We start from the raw sequence: 22,322 nt of genomic DNA, 5'->3' as shown, positions 1-22,322 counted from the left end.
CAACTTGGCTCTCACTAACAAACTCCCAAATCTTGTCCGATGAATCATTTTCTTTATCTCATCTCCGAATTGGCCACCTTCGCCGCCATCCACAAGGGCATCTTCCTAGTCTCCAGGGGCTGCATGCAGGGGGTTGATTCCTGCTTTAATCAGCTTAATGAACATGTCTCCACTCCCTTCGAGCTGAAATTAAATGAGCTTAAGAGAGCAGCCCATCATTTCCTTTCCTTAATTTTTTAAGAAATATACTAATTATTTGACAATTATGCAAAGATCTCCCTGGCAACAAATGAAACTTAACTACCTCAGCTTCATTGCATTCCCACTAATTCACTTCTGTCCTGGCACCAAGTACAACAGTGTAGATGTTTTCCGGTGAGTGGTGGGTGGAACAAGTTGTGAGAAAATGGCTTTCTCATTTCATCCTCTGATGCCTGCTGTTTTGGGGCAGCTATGCTAGTCCCCATACATGGCACCAAATCTCCTGCCTCCGAGCTTTTGCCCTGGTCATCTCTGAGTCTAGGGATACTCTCCATCTTCCCCTCTGCCTCTGAAAATTGCTAGCTGCAGTCAAGTGCTGTCCCACATAGAAGACCTTTCCTGACACTTTTTGACAATTGTTGACATTTTAACATTCAGATGTTTTTTCCTTCCCTCCCCTCCCTCTTGGAGGAGGTGAATAGTCTAACCTAGGCTATCTGGAACTCTAAATCTGCGTTGTCATGTGGATCTATTCTTTCATAAATATAATGTCTTCCTCTAGAGAGAAGGTTGGGGGAGGAGGCAGGAGACTTTTTTGTTTTTGTCTTTGCATCCCAGAACATTGCTTGACATTCAGTGGACTAATAGATGTTTGGTTCTCATTTAGTCAACAAAAATGGGCACGATTTCAGAGTGCCCATCATTTGGGAGGGGAGAGGACAGAATCCAGACCTGTAAGCCATCCACTTTGGAACTCCCATCGTGGAAACTTTCTCCACCAAAGCATAGAATGTCAACTCATCTACCACATACAGTCCTAAAATTGCTTGTAAAACTAAGAGACTTTGTGTCTCATCCATATTCATGCCCATAATGTTTGAGAGGCAGAATTTGAACCCAGATCTTCCTAACTCCAAGACCAGACATCTATCCATTATGCCATGTTGTTTCTCCAGAGCTCGTTAGGAAACCGTAAACAGCTGAGCATGAGCACAGATACAACAGCCAGGTTAAAGCCGGTAGAAAAGATGGTGTAAGTACGGATGGGTGTGAGTGTGAGAGAGTGAGAGTGAGAGTGTAGGTGTGTGAGAGTTTGTGAGTGTGGGCATGAGGATGTTTATGTGTATGAATGTGTGTGTGTATGACTGTTTGTGAGAGGGTCCGAGTGTCAGTGTGAATATGAGTATGAATGTGTGGGTGTACATTAGTGTACGTGAGAAGGCATGTCTGTGAATGGATGTGAGTGTGAGTGTGCATGTGTGTTATTGTGAGTGTGTATGACAGTGCATGCTAGTGTGAAAGTGTGTTTGTGTGAATATGTGTGTAAGTATGAGTGTATGTATGTGGGAGTGGGAGTGAGTGTGTGTTCGAGGATACCTCATTGGACTGGCCCTCACTGGTCTCCTGGATAAAGTCCGATTCCCAAGATGAGAAGTGCTAGAAGGGAAAGAACCCGGTTATCAATTCAACAGGCCCTCTCATGGGCAACCTCAATTTCATTCCATTGAAAGGCATATGGAGTCAAAGAAAAGAAGCAGCAAAAGAAAAGAGAAATAGTCCACTCGTTGAAATGGTTAAATCATGGGAAAAAAGAATGCGTGCTCATTTTGAATTGGAAACACTCGGGAAAGGCCTCTCCGCAGCACCCTGGTTCATTCTCTGCTCTCGATCCCACAGAAGATGTTTCTGTAACACTAGCAAAACGCTTGTCATGTAGCTGCTTATTTAAGCAACACTAGAACTGGGTGAGTGGCAGCGAGATGGCACAGTGGAATGCCTGGAATTCGGGAGATCCTAGGTTCAAACCCAGCCTCAGACACGTAGCAGCTCTATGACCCTGAACAAGTCACTTAACCCCATTTGGCTCAGTTTCCTCATCTGTAAAATGAGTTAGAGAAGGAAATGACAATCCTCTCCAGTAACTTTGCAAAGAAATCTCAAATAGGGTCACAAAGAGTCAGACACAACTGAAACTACTGAACAACAACAAAATAACCAGGTGAGACAAGTGCTACTATTTATCTCCATTCTGCAGATGAAGAAAACAAGGATCTGAAAGATTTTTCCCCCAAAAACCACTTAAGAAGACTTTTTGATTGTCAATGGGATAGAAGAGTGTATAGCTGATTTCATGCCTTTTTCGATATTCCAGATTTAGACTCTAGGTAGACACTGACAGCCAAAAGAACAAAATGAAATCCTCAGAAACAGAATCACCAAATTAATTGTAGAGTTTTCAGTTGGAAAAAAGGCCATACTCCTTTTAACACATCTTAAGACTGAGTTAGCATTTTCATTCCAGGGCACAACATGGTACCATAGTAGAGCGGATCTCATCCTCTGGGTCCCTCAGGGAGATCTCTAAGTACAGATTTGTTGACACCTGCTTGGCTGCCAAAAGGCATAAAACGCAGGTCCAGACCATGAGAATGTTGGAAGATGCCAATTAGGGTCTTTGACTTAGATTTGGTCCAAACCTGTGATTATATTGGTTAAAGAAATTCTCCCTCTCAATGCAGCTTGGCATTTCATCTGGAATTTATAATTGTAGAGTTTGGGGCAGGGCACTGAAAAGGGTAAGTAACGTATTATCATGCCATCTGTCATATTTTCTCTAAATGTTTTGTCTACTTGGAAAGAGATGTCAGGGAATAGATGAGACTGATGGGAGTTTGTGCCCATGCCCTGTTGCTACTAGTCATATGATCTTGAGCAAGTCACATAACTGCAGGTTCTTTGGTCCAGTCTAGTGATTCCATTGAGCATAGGGAAATCCCAAAGGGGAAGCTCTCTACCAATGCAAATTAGCACATTACCCTGAGCACTGGAATGAAGAGACCTGCCCAAGATCATACAGCCAATGCATGTCAGAGCACAGATATAGGAAAATAATAGATAGTACGGTCAATCTCTCGTTAAATGATCCTGCACAAAGGACCTCTCATGCTCCTGTGATGTTGTAGAATTGACTGAGTTCCTGAAGGTTGTGATAACAGAGCTCAAGCAGTCTTTGTTTCTCTTAATGTTATTTCTATTTAATCATGCTGAACGTTGAGGACTTTTAAGTTAGAGTTCCACTATGGTGGCTCCTCTGTCACTGATGGAGAAAAGAATTTTGTTGGAGAAAACTTGCCAGATGTTTTCCATTTTTTACTGGTTTGTTTTCATCTTTCCAGTTTCATCCTTAAATGCTCTCAGGAAGATCTGAATTAATTGAGTCATAGTTGTTAAGATTGTTTTACCCCTGCTGTTTTATGAAGAGGTACTGCTCTTAATCCTCCACCATGCTTTGGCAAATGAATTTACACTCTAACTCTATGGCTGCATTTCTCTATTTCAAAGGAAGATTAAATGTTTTCTGTGTGGGCAGCTTTCTTGATATTAGAACTTTTCAAGTTCCCTAGGAAATGGAGGTCATCCACGTTATTTTCTGTTCTTTTGTCCTTTTCTCAATATTTCCCATTATTTAAAAAATACCTTCTGTAAACAAGTGATAATGGAACTATTTTAACTGTAAAATGTAATCTCATTTTTATTATTCTACCTTGGCACAGATTTTGAATTTTGGTCTAAAAAATCATTGCTATGAGTATTCAGAGATGTGATTCAGAAACGACTCATGTCACTAATGAGTCTTTTCCTTTCAATATAAAGTCAATTACATTTTTGCAAATGATGTTAATCTTTGTATTTCATAGTCATAAGCATTCTGTGTGGTCTAGAACCCTTTGGCTTCTTGAGTTTCTTGACTGAAAGTCATATTTCCAACACATTTTAGACTTTCCCTGTGACTGAAAGTTACTGCATATTAAGTGATATTTTGATTTACTGTTATAGGTTCTTATCAAGTTCCCCCTAGAATCCTCTTAGTCCATCTTCTTTTGCAGATAATGTCATGCACACAGCAGTTATCATCATGATGGCTTTTGTTTTTGTTTTGCTTATTCTTTATGTTGAACCCTACAATACAAACATCCCATCAAATGATGTTTCTTGATCTCTCTGTATTCATGACAAAATCATGTGCAAAAAGCATTGAATTTGGTGTCAGAAAAGTTGGACTCAGATCACACTGTTTTACAGATCATGCCTCTGTTACCAGTATGGAGAAGGGCAGAGAAGGTTCTCTACTGGCATTCACACTGGACATAATCACTCTTTATTCTTCCTCTTACTGATAGTTCTCTTTTGTACACATAAAACAGAAATAGAGTTTGTGTTTATACATACATATATAGATATAGATATAGATATAGATATAGATGATGTAGATGTAGATATAGGTATAGATAGATAGATAGATAGATAGATAGATAGATAGATGTAGATGTAGATGTAGATGTAGATGTAGATGTAGGTGTAGGTGTAGGTGTAGATGTAGATATACATATACATATACATATAGATATACATATAGATATAGATAAAATAGATCCCACTTCTGCTACTTACTACCTATGTGACCTTGGGCAAGTCACAATCACTTTCAGCTACTTTCCTCTATAAAATGATGGAATTGAATCAAATATCCTCTGAAGTCCTTTCTATGCTTTAAATTCAATTCTTTGTCCATCCAAGGAGAATGGAAGAGCCCGCTTTAAATTTAACTTCTTTTGATTTTTGTCTTTGGGTTACCTTTCTAGTGAGTTGGTTGTCATGATTCAGTTCCTCCAATAGGAAGTGCATTCAGTTCAAATTGCATTCAGATTCCCAGCAGTGAAGGTAATGTCAAGGTAGTCTAAAATGATATTTCTTAGCCCTCTGCCCCTTTTGCCCCCATGTCTGTCAAATTAGAAAAGGCTGCACAGGACTGAGAATCATTTTGTATTTTGGTTTATTTCTTGGGTTGTCATGGCCAAAGAACTTATGTATTCATTGGTAAGGGTAGCAGTTACCAAAAACACAGTTCAATGGTCCCTCAGTAACCAAAAACCTCTTGTGCAATTAGAATGTCTGTTTTCTATAGTTTAGTGGTTCTATAAGATCCAGAATTACCCCCTAAACTAAGATAGATTCTGAATTATACTTTCTGACTACTTTATCAAGAAGGTTCACTCAGTATGGTGACTAGAAAACCTAAATGAGGCTAACACCTTCTTGTAAGAACGAAGCTCACAATATCCTCCCAGACCAGGAACTTCCCAGAATTCATGGTGTAATGAAGGGGGTGAATGGAATTAGTTTCCTCCTTGGAATTTTCTGTAGAAGGTATGATATCTATTACTCCCTGTACCAGCAGAATTCAACAATAGAAAAACATCTAGTGACTCATTTGAATCATCTTTTATCACTCTTTCTTATCTTCCTTAATTGATATTTTGCTTTGCTCACTTACTGAAGGTTAGCATTAGATCTAAGAACAACCCTCAAAAGGCGAACAAAGCTTGGTTACACAGATAAAGCTTGATTTCAATGTTTGCTAATATGATTAACAAAATTCTCAACTATGAATCAATAATCAGTAATCAGTGACCAAATTCACACTATCACATCCTTGAAAAAAGTTCCCAGGCTGTCTGCCCTCCAAGTCTCTGCCCACACAGTGATGATTGCACTGGTGAAAGCCCTCATCACCTCTTCCCTAGACTACTGCAGCAGACTCCTCATTCATTGGTCTACTGCCTTCAGACCCTCCCCTCTCCATCCATCTTCCACTCAGTTGCCAAAGGGATCTTCCTAAAGCCCAAATCTGACCATGATTCTCCTATTCACAGATACGACTCCTCTCTTTTGGATGTAAAGGCTCCACAACCATATTTTAAGCTTTATTATACATTACTAACACCCCATACCACCCTCTAGTGTTAAACCAAATTATCTTTCACATATGAACTTCTAACGTCAATCTTGCCTTTGCACAAACTATCCCAATGACCACCATCTCTACCACTCGGCTCCCACACACAGAGTACTCTTAAAAGTCCTTCCTTTTCACTTGTTTTCTAGAGTGATTAATTTCCTTCAAGAGTCATCTCGAGTATCATCTACATGATTCTTTCTAATTCCCCCAGCTGCTACTTAGTGGCCCTCCTCTCCTGTAAAATTGTATTTATTCTGTACATATTTTTATATTTTTATATAACAAAATTCCTTCAAGACCAGACTCCTTTTGTCTTTGTCTCCCCCACATTCACCAAAGTGGTACACAACAGTTGCTAATTAATCTTGGATAAGCTACCAATTTTGCAGGTTTAATGTGTATTTCCTTCGACCAAGCCTTTCATGTCACAAGTTTGAGGACACTCATCACCTTATTCTTCCATCTCTCTAGGTATTCCATCTTCTCCATTTTGTTCCTAATGCATGCTAGGGTTGAGCCCCAGTTTCCAAAGCTGCCTGGACCAGGGCACTATGCATTGGTGCTTATCATTTTTCTCTCCTTATGGACACCATGCTTCTAATCAGGTAGCCTAATATGAAATTGGCTAATAGCCTAGAATGAAAAAGGTGCATTAGGAAGACTCGTTTAGATCTGAGTCAATTTCTAGATTCTCCATGAAGCCTAAAAGCATAAATCTCAAGTTCTTGTCAAGCAATTATGTGTAGAGGAAATGCTTTTCAACAAGAGGAGGAAAAACCCACTATTCACTTAAACATTATGATGTAAAAATCAGTTACTTTAGAGAACAGAAATGACATTTGGCAGTTCTAATAACAAGCACTGAAGAGTTTTCCATGCAATTCTCAAAGCATTTTTGAAGTTAGCACAACGTATTGAATATCAATTCTGGGAAAATAATTCGTGGTCAAGTCTGAAACAGTTGTTCCCTCATTCCCTTTCATTATCAGTCTGGATGTAGAAGGTTCTACACAGGCATGCACAGTAAACTTAATCACTCTTTATTTAGGTTCTTCCTGATGTTTTCTTTTAGAATTCCTGAGATGCTGCTTCAGAGTCAATTCAGTGATGTGGCAAAAGCTTCAGACACTAAATAACTAGAAGAGGAAAAAAGGCAGCCTGGGGACCAAAGTCTTCATTGTGTCCTCTCCATCATCATCCTTTGTTTTTCTATAACACTGTCAGGATTCCAAAGCAAACATCCATCACTTACCAGCACTATGGAAAAGGGGAATATTGTAGCCTGACCAGGTTTCAATTCAGGTGAACAGAAGGAAAAAAGTGTGCGTTTGGGGCAGGGATTGGGGGGAAGGTATTACTTATGTCATTTAATGTAATGTCATAAGGTAGAGGTAGCTGAAAATAGAAAACATAAGGCCCAAAGATGTGGAAGAACTGGGAGGACAATGTATTTGAAGGGACATGGGTTGCCTTGGAAGAGATCAATGAATCATTTTTACTTATAAGGAAAAAGAATGTCCTGGGCATTCATAGAAGATAGCAACAATGATCTAGAAAGGCTGGGAAGAAGTATGAATGAATGAATGAATGAATGAATGAATGAATGAATGAATGAATAAAAAACTTTAAAGTATTTATTAAACACTAACTGTGTGGAAGGCACTGTTTTTGGAGCTGAAAACTTAGAAACAAAAAAATTGTCTTTGCCCTTAAAGAACTTCCATTCTAATAGAGGAAAACAACACAAAGCAGGGATTTGTGGTCAGGGAGAGGTATCTGGTCTAAGGATTCACTGTAATGGTGAGTATTTTCTCTGGGCTATTGAATGATATACATTATTTCCAGGAATGATAATGTTGACTTGATGACTGTTCCCAAAAAAGGACAATGGGAAACAGAGCATGAACACCTAGCAACATGGTAGGAAGATAGCTGGAAGGGCCATCAGGCCAGGTGGTATGAGGTGGACAGTGGCCATAGGCAAGTATGTCATCTGGAGGACTCTAGGGATTGAGACAACTCCATGAAGGGAACAGTGGAGAGCAAGTTAGGAAGTCAGTGCTCTCCAGTTCCCATCATTTTAGCAACTAGGGCAAAGCCCAAGGAAGTCCAAGCAATTTCCACCTCTGAGCCATAACATTTAAATGGAATGCCAATGGAATTCCATAATTCCATAAAAGATGAGCTACAGCTGAGTTTGACTTTCCCAAAGCTTTATCCAAGAAATGAAATACAATTAAAATCACAAAAATACGAAGTTCTAATACTTACTTGGAGGCATGGGTGAAAGTCTACAAGTGAGGAATAATAGGCAATCATTTTTCAGGGCCCAGGAGGTTAATCTTTGCTGGAGCTACATGGATCAATGAGCAGGGGTTTTGCCAGAAACAGATATAGAGGCTACTTTCCCATCCTGGGAAATACCCTCAAGGCTCCTGGTTGGTGTAAAAAGGGGAACTTGCAGAAGGAACACACAACTAAGCTTCAGTTATCCCATGAAGAAAAGAAAAAACCTTGTATACAACTGCCAGCAGAAGATGATTCCCCAAGATATTTGAGAACCTATGACATTTCTCCTGGATGTCTGCCATTGTCCTGCCCTGTTATGGAAGAGAACCTAAGCATCCTGGAAAAATGATATTTGATCTCCAACTCCATTCTAGGGCTAGAATTACAACTTTCATTGGCCTTGTTTTGAAAGAATAGAACCTTGACTGTGGATTCCAATGGATCCTGGCAAATCCATTCACATGTCAGAACCTCATCTGAAATGTCATCACTCATGTCAGTTCTGGATATGTGATCTGTCTGCCTACAGTGACATCCAAAGCACTTGACAGCCTGGTTCAAACTCATTCTTCCAGCTTATCCATTGTTCTCCCTCAAGTCTGTCATCAAGCCAAGCCACCCTGGCCTCAGCCTCAAGAGCCCATCTCCCATCTCCATGATTATGTTCAGGCTGGCCCACACACCTAGAATGCCTCCTCTCAGAATCATTTATTTCCCTTAAAATTCAGCTCAGCTCTTATGTCCTGTAGTAGATGAAACCTGCCCTGCTCCCACCAATTGCCAATGCTTCCCCACTTAAAATGAACTTGCATTCATTTTGTATGGACTTTAAAAATATAATTAATTCTTTGAACAAATCTAAGCTCCTTAAAGACAGGACAATTTCCATTGTATTTCTTCCTCTTCTCAACAATTAGCACACTCCCTGACACATAGTAGATATTTAATACATACTTATTAACTGATTCAACATGTAATTTAAAAAGTTATGGTGGCAGCTAATAGCACGATGGATAGAGCTCTTGTCCTGGAGTCAAAACCAGCCACAGACAATTATTTATTATGTGATCTTGGGCAAGTCACTTAATCTTTGCCTCCATTTCCTAAACTGTAAAATGAAGGAAATAATAACATTTATCTCTTGGAGTTGTAAGAATCAAAGGAGATATTATTTATAAAAAGAACTTAGAGGAAAAAAAGAGCGTAGCACAGTTCCTGACACTTAGTAAGCAATGAATAATGCTTATCTCCCTCTATTCCTCTTGTGGATTACTATTATTCAGGGGATTCTCACAGTCTTCAATCCAATGACACTGTCCTTCATGTTTTTCATACACAGCAGTCACAATCTCTGTTGTAACTCCCAACCCTCCCTCTCTCCCTCCCTTCTTCCTTCTTTCCTTTTTCTCTTCCTCCCCTCCTTTTTTCTGCCCTTAGGCTCTCTTCCCTTCCTTTCCTTTCATTGTCTTCCCCTCCCTTCCCTTCCCTTCCTTTTCCTTTTCCTTTTCAAAATGGGTCTTCCCATCTCCCCCAGCCTGAATATACAGAAGTTCCTCACAACCAGATGCTACAAATGACTGACCTGGTAACGTTAATTTGCCTTGTTTGTGACCTGAGCCATTCCACCCCTAATTTGGCAAGCTAGTGCCTCTCTCTGCTCTTGGACCTCATCCTATTGATGCTAAACTTAGTGGGAACAGTTAATAACTTTGGATAGTCATATCTCACTGGATCTCAAAACTCCCAGATTCAAGAGAAGAGCCAGCCTCGATCTACCCAGTATCTGGGATTATAGTCATGTGCCACCAGACTAGTCAACAATATGTCTTTTTACTGGCTGTCCCTCCTCATCTTCACCTCCTGGTTTCCATGGTTTCATTTAAGACATTGCTTAGATTCCATTGTCTGCAGGAAGCCTTTTCTGGCCCTCCCCACAAATAACCACACTGTTAGTGCCTTCCTTCTAAGACCTTCTTTTATTTCTCATTGACTCAGTACTGTATATATCGTGTATGTGATTGTCTGATTATTGGTTCTTGACACATAGTAGGCGCTTACAGAATGAATGTTGATTGACATCAGAAATCAATCGTACTTCCCTTGGTCATATCTCTATCACCTGGTAAAGTGCTTTGTATGAATGTTCAGGAAGTATTTGCTGAACGGAATGGAATGAGACCAAAATTCTGGATGAGAAAATGTTGTAAGCCATGTTCTAATGGGGGGAAGAAGAGGAGGGGGAAGAGTAGAGAAATCCCATGCCCCGCTTTGACAAAACTATGATGGCCTCCTTCATTTCTTTGTGGTGAAATCCATGTCTCTCTGTGGACAGGGATGGCCTCTTTTCTCACCCAACTCACTAATTGGTTCTGTCTGTGCGGAAACACACAACTGACCCAACAACTTAAGTTGGCCTGATTGAAGATTGCCCTGAATCCCTGCTTGTCTCTTCTTCCACACATTGGCTGAATGACACCAAGCAGAAGGGGACCACCCACGAGGGCATTCTGGTGCAGACAGCAGGCCTGCCGGAGCACGAGCCGTCACTGCATTACATCAAGGTCTGTTTGAAATCAAAGATTGTGGGCTAGAGGTATTTGAGAAGATTCCTGAACCAGCCTCCATCTCTGGGCATGTTATCAGCTGAAGATGAAACAACTGACCTCTTTGGGAAGCCAAGAACATCCTTCTTCCTTGACCATAGAAAAAACAGAAGCTAAAGGAGTATGGGCCAAAGGATAACCCTTTGCATACATAGGTCAGAATCTCAAGAGAATGGCAACTAGAATAACTGGAAAATAAATGCCAGGCACAGAGGGTCCTTCCATTCTTAAAGTGTTTACATGAGGTCTTATGGGTCATCTCATCAACACGGGAAGTCCCTCTACCTGAAGAGAGAGCAAGTCCTTCACAGCTTCTCATCTGGAAGGATCCTAGTACAGGGCTTTCCCTAAAGTCTCCATCCAAAGCACTCGAAGTCTTCTTCAAAACAAATAAAGGATCAAAAAACAAAAACAAAAAACCTTTAGCTTGATTGTAATAACATGAGCCTCTGTAGCAGAGTGGAGAATTGTCCTCGAAGCCAAATCTCCTTCTGACATGACATGATTGAGCAGTGAATTGACAAGCCACCTCTTTGGGCTTTAGGCAAATCTCTCAGACTAAAAACCAAGAATGTTACTGACTCTCAAGAGAGTTCTTCTCTATGGATTTTCCTAGACTAAGGTTTCAAGTCCTATAGATGTGATATGAAAAACTGACATTTCTTGGGTGCTTTAAATTCTGCCAAGTATTTTATATCTTTCATATCCTTTGTTTCTTCCCACACTTTGCATTGTGGGACTTGTAGCTATTGTTTCCCATTTCAAAGATGAGGAAATGGCCTTGACTTAAGTGTTTCATGCATTACCCCCAACTGTCTTCCTATGTATCACTCAGTGCAATTAAAGCAAGCCTTGACTTGCTTCTCATTCTCTTTAGGTGAATAGTTCTTTGCTTTTCTGCCCATAGATATGTACGTGTCTTCTTGTGAATTCCTCATATATGCCATCTTTTCAATCAAACGTGACTATTAGCAGCCTCTGGAAAGATAAATAAGTTCACTTATTCATTCAAGCAATCAATAAGTATTTATTAAGCACTTGGGGAAAAGGGGAAATGGAATAAGCATTGATGTAGCACCTACTATGTGCACCGAGCACTGAGTTAAGCACTTGATAATTATTACTTCACTTAATTCTCATAATAACTCTGAGAGGTAGATACTTTTATTATCTCCATTTAATAGTTCAAAGAATAGCAAACAGAGGATAAATTACTTATTCAAGGTCACATAGCTAGTGACAGAGGTCAGATTTGAACACAGGCCCCTCTGACTGCAGACCAATGCTCTATCCCCCTTTAGCTGTCTAATACCTATTCTCTATCAGAAACTGTTCTATGTGACAATGTTATGGTAGAAATATTTAGACAAATCTTGAATTCAACTGGGACAAACAGTATGAATACAGTCAAGCAAATACAAGATGCTTACAAAAAGGCATTGGTGGAGCAGGAACAACTAAAGGAACCAGAATCCGTTTCTATTTAAGAGATGGCTTGAAGGGATTCAGGAATTCTAGCAGCTATAAGAGAGGAGAGGGACATTTATGGGTGTGGAGAATAAAATGTATGAAGATAGAGAGGAAATGGAATGTCATTTTCAGCAAGATTAAGTTGGCTATTTTGACTAAATATGGTTTGCGAAGGAGAATAATTTATAAAACCTGGAGCTAGATCGTGAGAGATTTTCTCTCCAAAACAGATATGTTTGCATTTTATTCTAGATGAAACTGGGAGCTATGGGAATTTCTTGAGCAGAGGAGTGATGTGTTCAGATATTTACATTGAAAATATCCATTTAACAACTGTGTAGAGCAGTGATGGGCAAACTTTTTAAAGAGGGGCCAAAGGAAAGGAAATGCTCCTCTGTCAGTCTGTTTCTAAGGCAACTCTTTCGAGGTTTCATTGTATTGTATCCTACTCATTGGATTCGTCAGATTAGGAATAACATTTCAGGGGGCGGCAGCTGGCCAGCGGGCCATAGTTTGCTCATCACTTGTGTAGAAGATACTTTAGATAGGGAAGAGCCTAGAGAGAAGGGAACAAATTAGGAAGCTATAGCAATAATCCAGGAAAGAAGATATGAAGGCTTGAAACAGTATGGTCATGTGAGGGGACAGAAGTAGAAAACTGGAAGAAATCTGGTAGACAAAGAATTGATGTAAAAGATAGATTTAATGGGGTCAGGGGGTAGAAGGAAGGAATGAAGATGACCTCAAGATTAGTATCTTCCAACAGGGGAGAAAAGGAGATAAGAAGGAAAGGTAAAATTGAGTGAAAAGATTAAGTTCTACATTGGGCATGAGTTTAAGAGGTCTATGGAACATCCAATCAATCAAACTACTGCCATGGATTAATTAGATAGATAGAAATATCGGTACCCAACTATGTAGCACAGATTTAGCTCTCTCAAATTTTCATCCACCTTGTTTTTCTAGTTTGAATGGCCAGCCCAATCTGTGGTATGACTAAAGTAGGCATTCAAATCCTTTTGTTGTGTTCCAGTGTTTGATGCAGTCAATTAAGAATCAGAGAAGCAGAATTTGAAGGAGTCAATGATCAACACTGAATCTCTCCTTATTTCAACTCCATACAGATCATCTTCTTTGGCACTAACAAACACATTAGGCATAAGTATGTCTCTTCCTTTGCCACCTTGAGAGATGTTCACATTTAATAAGTTGCTGAACAATGTAATCCCCATTATCTTATTGATTATAAGTATTTAAATTCATATTACAAGCCTGGGAAACTCTATATTTAAAAAGAGCCTTTGAGACTGCATTTTTTCTACTATGCCAGACTTGTTTTTGCTCTTCAAGGAAACCAAAGAAAAAAAGTTGTTTTTGATATCCCAAATTCAGATAAACAAAATAGTCAAAAAAATATGAAAATCTGCCAGATTTAACGATCATTAACATCCCTGTCTATGCAGATAAATGCCAGATTTAGATGCTCAGTTCAAATTTCTCTCATAAGTCTTGTCTCTACATCACCTATTAGACACTTCCAACCCAACGTCCTATAGGCATCTCAAATGCAATATGGACACACCTGAACTCATTATCTCCCTTCTCCAAGCTGGCTCCCTCCTCCAAATTTCCCTTTTTCTGTTGAGGATGCCATTGTTCTTCTAGTCATCCAGGCTTACAAGTTGAGTCATTCCTTTATTCATCCTGTGTTATTAGCTTACATCATTCAACTGTCATTTCAAAAGGAGTCTAACTCAATGGCAGCTCCAGCACCTGGCCCTTTCTTTCTGCTTTCACAGCCACTCCCCTACTTCAGGCTCTCCTCATCTCTTAGCCAGACAAAAACAAAAACCTCCTAATTGGAATTCTGGAAACTCCCAAACCACCCCCACCAACCCCACTGCAATTCATCCCTTACAGAGCAACCAAAATATTCTGCTAAAAGTATATCCAACCATGCCACTCCTTTCTCAAGAACCCTTAATGACTTCCTCAATTTGGCATGCAAAATCCAACAGATACTCATTCCAGCCCAGCTTTCCAGGCTTAACTCCATATTATTTCCCTGCACACCCTGTACATTTTAGTTAAAATGACCAACTCATTCTTCATAGGACTTTGATTTCATTTCTCATCTTGATGCCTTTGTATTGGCTGTCAGTGGTGCCTCTTATCTGCATCCTTTCATAAATCTGAGCTTCATTCAAGACTCAGACCATGGATACCTTCTCTTAGAAACCTCAACTTTATGACTTCTTAGAAATTCCTTCTCCTTTCCTTATCTTCAAATTATCAAGGAAAAAAATTTGTAAGATGAAGTTTTGTGACAAAATTACCTCTTGGGCCACATTCATAATTCAATCAATGGTCCTGTGAGTATGTGTGTGTGTGTGTGTGTGTGTGTGTGTATTCATACATACTAGTAGAATGGCTGGCGCATAGTAGGTGCTTAAAAACATTTATCCATTGATATTGTATCTCCCCAGTAGAATGCAAATTCCTCAAAAATGTGAACTAGTTTATCCTTTCCTTTAGCATTTCTATTACCTAGCACAGACTCTGAGGACTCATAGTAGGCACTTAATAAATATGTCTAGGATTGTATTGGATGAAGCGAAGATTCTTTATGAAAGTTCTAGATCACTTCAAAAACAAGCCACTCACATGAAATTCCCAGCTTGGTGGAACTCTTTGAGTTCTCTCCTCCATCATTTGTCCAATGTGGGGAGTAACAAAAACATGGGGAACATGTGCTCATTGTTGGCTATTCAGGAAACAAGGCTAAGGGACATCATCTGGGTGTCATAAAATCCCATTCCAATCATTTACAGGAGAATGATTCAGAAGGTTGGGAACACATGAGCAGAGTGGTAATCTGGTCCCTGATCGGGTGCAGAGTGATGGGAAATGCAATGGCGGGACAGCTTCCAGACATGACATCCTTGCCATACTTTTTGAACTCCAAGTTCTAAGGCTTACAGCTTCCACATGGCTCATTAGAAGGACACACAATAAAGTAATCACTTTGAAGACTTTATCACAACTCACAATGAGGGCCAGCCTACAATGAGTATAGCAGAATGTTCTATTTATAGGTCAATGCCTCAGAGCCAATGATAGAACTTGTAGTATGCCACATTCACAATTGGAAACATTCGCTCTTGGGGACAAGTGAGGCAGGCTGCTTTTCACACCCAAGAGGAGTTATAATGAGAAATCAATTACAAGTACCATGCTTTTGGTCTGGCTATATATATATCTATCTAATTGAGAATACAAGCTGTTATAACTAATCCTAAAATACACAGGAACTGAGTGGGAGGAGATCCAATATAATTTTTCCTCCAATACTTGATATTTACTGTTGAATCAGGGCCAAAAGGTTTACAAAATGCTTTCCTCATTACAGTACTGAGAAATAGATATGCTTTAGAATCATTGTCCAAATATTGTCAATAAGAAGATAGCCTTAGAGGGGTGTATTGATTCTTCAAGACCACTGGACCAATAAGGGTCAAGAGCATGGATTCAAACCCAAAGTTCTCCTGATGACAAACTTGTCACTTTTGACTAAACCATGAAGCTACTCAATAAGTAAATGATTAGTGATATAGTCATTATAAAATTGCAAAATTATAGAATCATACAATTGGAGACAATATAGTAGAGTGGAAAGAATGTTGGACTTGGCATCAGGGAAGTGGATTTGAATCCTGGTTTCTGTAATGTTGGCATTGAGTAAATTGCTAATTCTCCCTGGGTCTAAATCCATATCTGTGACATGAGGAAACTGAACTATGTGGCCTCTAAGGCTATGCCATCTTTAAGACTATAAACTTGTGAATTTAAGACTGGGAAGGAATCTTGAGGACCAACCTGATCAACTCGAAATGAAAAGAATTCCCAAGACAATGATGCCATCCTTGACAAAATATCATCTAGATTCTGTTGACATGTCTATGATGGGAGACACTATCTCCAGAGAAGCCCATTGCACTTTGGGAGAACTTAGAAAGTTTTTCATAGCTATCAAGCCCAAATTCATTTCTCTGCAACTTTTATCCAGTGCTCCTTGTTTTGCCCTTTGGGATGAAACAGAAGTCAAAGACTCTTCCTTGTATCATCAGCCTTGCTAATATTTGAAACCAGCTGTCAAATTCTCCCCCTACTCCTACCTTTACCTCATTTACTCCTGTCTAAACATCCCCAGTTCTTTCATCAGTGTTTATTGGCATGATCTCATGACCCTTAACGCTCCTGCTTGTCCTTCTCTGGACAATCTCTACCTTATTATCAAGATCCTTCTTTAAATGTGGCATCCCTGAAGAGGAAGGGGGAACAACAAGCATTTATATAATATCTACTATGTGCCTGGTCTTGTGCTAAGTACTTTACAAATACTATCTCATTTTATGAGTGAATAACTGATGTGAACAGTGTATTGCCGGTCTGGTCTTACCAGGGCATTAGAATATATATTTCTTAAGAGCAGAGAGAATTTTTTTTGAGAGAATGTGCTCATTCTTTGTATCACCAACACTTAGCATAGTGCCTGGCACACAGTGAGAGTTTAATAAATGCTTGTTAGCTTATTGACTATTACATCCCTTGTCCTAAACACTAGGCTTCTTTTAATACAATTTAACATCTCCTTAAATTGGGGGGTGAGGGCACTGCTCTCTCACATTGCTGATTCACATTGCACTTGCAATCTCCTGAGATTCCTTTTCTTTGTCATCCTTCTATTTAATTGTGATTCCCCTCCTCCTTCCTCCATCTTGTATTTAGGTAATTGATTTTCTTAAATCCAAGGTTAAGACTTTTACATTTCACCCTTTTTTCTATTACTTTATTAATGCTTCCCTTAGGAAAACAGAATTCATTTTTGTTTTAAATGTGTAATAAATTATAATAAATTCACCTATTCAAGAGAAACATTAGTTTCATCCAAAAATTTACTTATTCTTTTTTTCCTCTTCATCCCACTCCTCCTCACTCTCCAGAAGGCAGGTAATATGATATAGGTTGTACATATATTATCATATAATACATATTTCTCTGTTCATCACACTATGAAATAAGAGACATATTGCTTACCCTAGAGAAAAAATTCATGGAGGAAATCAAGCGAAGAATGGTATGTTTTGATATGCATTAGATTGAGCCCATGCTCCAAACTTGTAAGCTCTTTTTTGGTCTTACTTACCATTGTCCTCCACTCTGTTAGCTAACTCTCTTTCTTTTGCATGAAATAAGGTGTCATCATTTTGTCCAAGTCATTTACTAGGACATTGAACAGCATAATCTTAAGAAAAATTATTTGGAAATTCACCTGGGGAACTGCCTTCCAAATGGACATTAATGTAGTCTCAGTGCAGATGGAAGCACACCATTCTTCACTTTCTTTCCTCCATGAATTTTTCTTTAGGGTAAATGATATATTTCACAACATAAGGAACATTGAAATATGTATAGTATGATAATGCATGACAACCTGCATCACATTACCTGCCATATTGGAGATGGGGAAGGGTGGGAGGGAAGAAGAGAACACAGATCACGAAATGCCAGAAAATGATTCTTAAAAATTATATTGGCATGTAATCTGGAAAAAATATTTGTACATGTAATTCAAATATGAGCACCTCTTTCTAAGACTCTATGATTCTGATGTGTCAGAGTCAATATACTGATCATAATTGCTGGCCAATATGACTCCATCATCTCTATTAAAAAGTGTGACATTATCACATGCTGACTCAACTCTAGGTAAACTATCTACAATGGGTACCTGGTCCAGTCACCTAGTGACCCCATCAAAAGCTGAAATGAGGCTAGTCTGGAGCAATTGTATACGGAAGTTTGAAACTTGTACAAGACTCTACAGGTAATAAAAGTCAGAGGGGAGGTTCCAACCATGGCCATGGGATTCCAAAGTTGTGCTTCATTTCCAAGCACTGGACTGACTTTCAGTGGTGAGCCTGAAAAGATAAGAACCATGGAGGAGGGGAGAACCATCAGTTAAGAGGCCCAGGGGGTTTGGCCCTCCACTAATACTAAGCTGAAGCCATTCAAAATAATTTCAGCTCTTTCTTTGTTTCTTAAAACTTCTCTTCTATAATGAACTGGAGGGATTCCATGTGAACTGGAACAACCTCCAAGAATTGATGCCGAGTGAAAGGAGCAGAACCAGGAGAACATTTTACACAGAAACAGATACTGTGGCACACTCGAGTGAAATGGATTTATAATCCAGGACATTTCTGAGGGATTTATGAAAAAGAACACTATTCACTTCCAGAGAAAGAACTGTGGGAGCAGAAACACAGAAGAAAAACAACTGCTTGATCATATGGTTCAATATGGATATGACTGGGGATGTAGACTCTAAGAGATCACCCTAATGCAAATATTAATCATATGGAAATAGGTCTTGATCAACGACACATGTAAAACCCAGTGGAATTGCTCGTTGGCTATTGGAGGGGGGGCTCAGGGGAGATGGGGAGGGAAAGAATATGAAATATGTAACCATGGAAAAATATTCTAAATCAATTAATTAAATAAAATTTTTTGAAAAGTAAACAAAAAACACCTTCTCTTCCATGTCTCCTCTTTTTTCTTTTACTCTGGCCAGAAAGACAATCCTTCTACTCAGTAAGTCTCATTGTTCTTCACAAACCCTTGGCCATATTTCCTTCTGTTGAAATCTCTCTCTATGTCTGTCTATCTATGTCTTTCTCTGGGTCTCTGTCTGTATCTCTGTGTCTCTGTCCTTATATCTATGACTGTCTCTCTGTCTCTGTCTCTGTGTCCCAGTCTCAGTCTCTATTGCCATCTGTCTCCTCTCTTATTCTGTCTCTTTCTCGCTCTCTTTTCCCCTTCCTTTCTCCCTCCCTCTCATCACACACAGAGGTGTCTGCACTCTGACTGGCTTCTTCCTGTCTGCCCACCAACAGACTTAACTCTGCCCATAACTTTTTTTAAAAAGCCTTCTCTTTTGCCCATAGTCATGAATAGCATTTTTTGTACCCAAGCCAAGTTCACAAAATGATAGGAAAATATCAATCTTCACATTATCTTTTAAAGACAAATTCAACACTGCCATGGAGGTGGTGAGACAAAGACAATGTGCCCATTAGTCTGGGGCATCATGGAGGTCAGGGACAGGGTCTGTTTGGGCCCTCAGTGCCCAATGCTTTGCAAAGTGCCTGGAAAAAAATAAGAGGTTAACAAATTCTTATTGAATGATTGAATGAGGCTACTAGTGGGGAGTGATGAAGTTCATCTGGCTTGTCATGGTTAAGGGGTGAAAACATGTACGTAGCACGGACCCACACACACCCAGCTGGCATGGAGATGCACTACTTTTTTTATACCATTACAAGATATAGTCCCTGAGGGCAAGGGATGTTCATTGTTTTATTATTGTTCCCCCAGTGCCTAGCACGGTACTTGGCACATAGTAGGTGCTTCATTAATCAGTGATAGAGCTGGACATAGCAGGGCCTGTCACGGGCTGTTATAAGGACAAATGTCTGCGTATCACCAATTTCTGACTGTTTCAGGGTATCTAGCCAGCTGCTTTCTGCTACTACTGCCTGATGAAAACGTGATCTATTAAAGTCATTCCTGGACATCCATAGCCAGGGACAAAACAGTGGCACTAATGGCCTTCGGAGGAGGGTGCACACTCCTTTATGTCCCTGACATTTAGATCATCCTTCTTTGAATCAATGATCAAAGCAGAAGAGGAAACCATCCTGAAAGCCGATGCCAGCACGGTTGCTCAGCGGGTGCCCGGGCATTTGATCTCCTAGCTTGTTAATGTTCTGATGAGCTTGGCATCAAAACCTAATGATTGCACACTGAGTGAAATAAGGGGGGCATTACATTTCTCTGTAGCTTCCCCGAGTTCATTTCAACTGGGTTTGTTGAGAACAGCTGCTTCCTCTCCCCAGAATAAGTCAAGTTGGAGCCTCTGCCATGGATGGTCATTGCTATATTTAATCAAACAATACATATTTATTAAGTGCTGCCTGTGCATCAAGAATACAGAATGTTTTGGGCACTGGGGATACAGGCAGATATGAAAAACCTGCTCCCCCTCAAGGAGTTTACATTTAATCAGAGGAGATAGCATATTCCTATGTAAATGGATCAAGCATAAGGTAAACACATCCAGGTGGATATGCCATGGGCCTGCTTCTGAGAGAAAGAAGGACCAGTTGAAGATGGGCATTCTAGGTTGGGGGGCCTCTTTTCAATGTTGAACACCTACAAAAACTACCGGACTAAGATACTGTCTGCCTCTGCCTCATCTCTATCTGTGGGAGGCCAATAAGAGAAACAGAGTCTCAAATAGATGAAAATCTGAGACTCCTCTTTTGACCCCTTTTATGATCCACACCTTTTCTTATTGAAAAACATTATAGCCTTCTAGGAAAACTTTAAGTTCTTAGTAAACCAGCACTTAATGAGTTAACGGCCTTTTTTCACTCAGCAGAGTAAAGCTGTAGCTCTCTAACTGCTCCAGGCATCCCAAGGTCATGGAGTGACAAGCTCAGGCAAAATAACTTTTAGATAAAGTGAGGCTCATTTTTAGCCATGAGACTTTTTTCTCATCCAGCATTATCTTCATGAGAAAATTCTTTGTAAAACTATAACTTTATTGTGCTTTGATATGACATAATTTGTGTTTCTGTGCAAATGCAAAGTTTCAGGGGGCTTCTTTTGTGTGAAATGAGTCTTGAAGTATATATAATAAACTCCAGGCTCCTGGTGACAGAGCTGGGAGCATGAGCTAAAAGATGGTCTCCCATGTCCCGTTATTTCCTTATCAACTAAGCCATCCTTATCAGATTATCTGGAGATGATAAATAGATCTGGAGATCTATCTCCCTGATTCTCTGTCTCTCCCACCTTCTGGCCTTGTCTCTGGCTCTTTCCAGGCAATGTAGAAGATTGAAAGACTCATTCTTTCTCAGTGGCAACATACTGCAGGGAGCTGATGGAGGGTCCGGGGTCAGCCTCTACATCCTCCATAGGCCACATGGCCCCGAGAAACAAGGTAGGATTTTTTTTTTTTTCTTTGTCGTTTTCAGTACTAGGTGCAGAGAGTGGAGTCCCTGACCTGGAAGCTCAAGCTACCTCCCCCAGGATTCCAGGCTGGAGAGAACCATCTTCCTAGCTGGAATTCCTGAGAATGTGGGGTCCCAGGACAGAAGCTAAAGGGAGGCCTTGGGCTTGGAACTTGGTGGGACTCATTTAATGTAAAAATCGAGTTAAGCCGTGAACTTAATCTCTCTCACCAAAGATTAGGACAGCAAGGGGGTTGGAAGGATGATGTTCCCTGAGTGTTAGACATAAATGTTTGTATTTTTGTTCTTTCTCTCTTTGAAGAAAATTTCTTTTTGCAAAAGAAAATCTGGCTGCTAAGTGGTTAAATGCAACTGGAGTGTTTCGACCCCCCAAATCAGGAAATTAATGAGGACTTAAGCCAATGAGAGAGAATAAAAAACTTCCTCTGACCTATCAGAGTACGAGAGAACTCTGGGGCTGGCAGGGAAATGGACAATCGCCTGGTCTTCAGGCTAGGGGGGCCGAGATAATCGCTGTTACCTAAGTGTGTGCAAGATGCCTACAAAGTCGGGCCAAGGCCGTTCTGAACTGCTTATAGGGCTAAGAAAGGCTTTCAAAAGAAGATGGTTCAGAGGCAGCTGGGTAGCTCAGTGGATGGAGAGCCAGGTCTAGAGACGGGAGGTCCTGGGTTCAAATCCGGCCTCAGACACTTCCCAGCTGGGTGACCCTGGGCAAGTCACTTGACCCCCATTGCCCACCCTTACCAATCTTCCACCTATGAGACAATACACCGAAGTACAAGGGTTTAAAATAAGAAAAAATAAAAAAAAAAAAAGAAGAAGATAGTTCGAATTTTTCAGTAAGTCCTAGATAGAAAG

The 22,322-nt window shown here is 40.0% G+C and overlaps 1 protein-coding gene across 1 annotated transcript in view; it reads right to left on the bottom strand.

Annotated features, from left to right (window-relative positions):
- Positions 1-22,322, bottom strand: part of CACNA2D3 (calcium voltage-gated channel auxiliary subunit alpha2delta 3) — an 858,102-nt gene that overhangs the window by 527,565 nt on the left and 308,215 nt on the right. Inside the window, exon 10 of the mRNA XM_044675448.1 lies at positions 1,579-1,638. Coding sequence (XP_044531383.1) covers positions 1,579-1,638 — 60 coding nt within the window. The remainder of the gene's footprint in view (positions 1-1,578; positions 1,639-22,322) is intronic.

The sequence above is a fragment of the Gracilinanus agilis genome, chromosome 1 (genome assembly GCF_016433145.1).
Source record: "Gracilinanus agilis isolate LMUSP501 chromosome 1, AgileGrace, whole genome shotgun sequence".
NCBI lineage: Eukaryota > Metazoa > Chordata > Mammalia > Didelphimorphia > Didelphidae > Gracilinanus > Gracilinanus agilis.
This window is presented reverse-complemented; position numbering and strand designations above follow the sequence as displayed.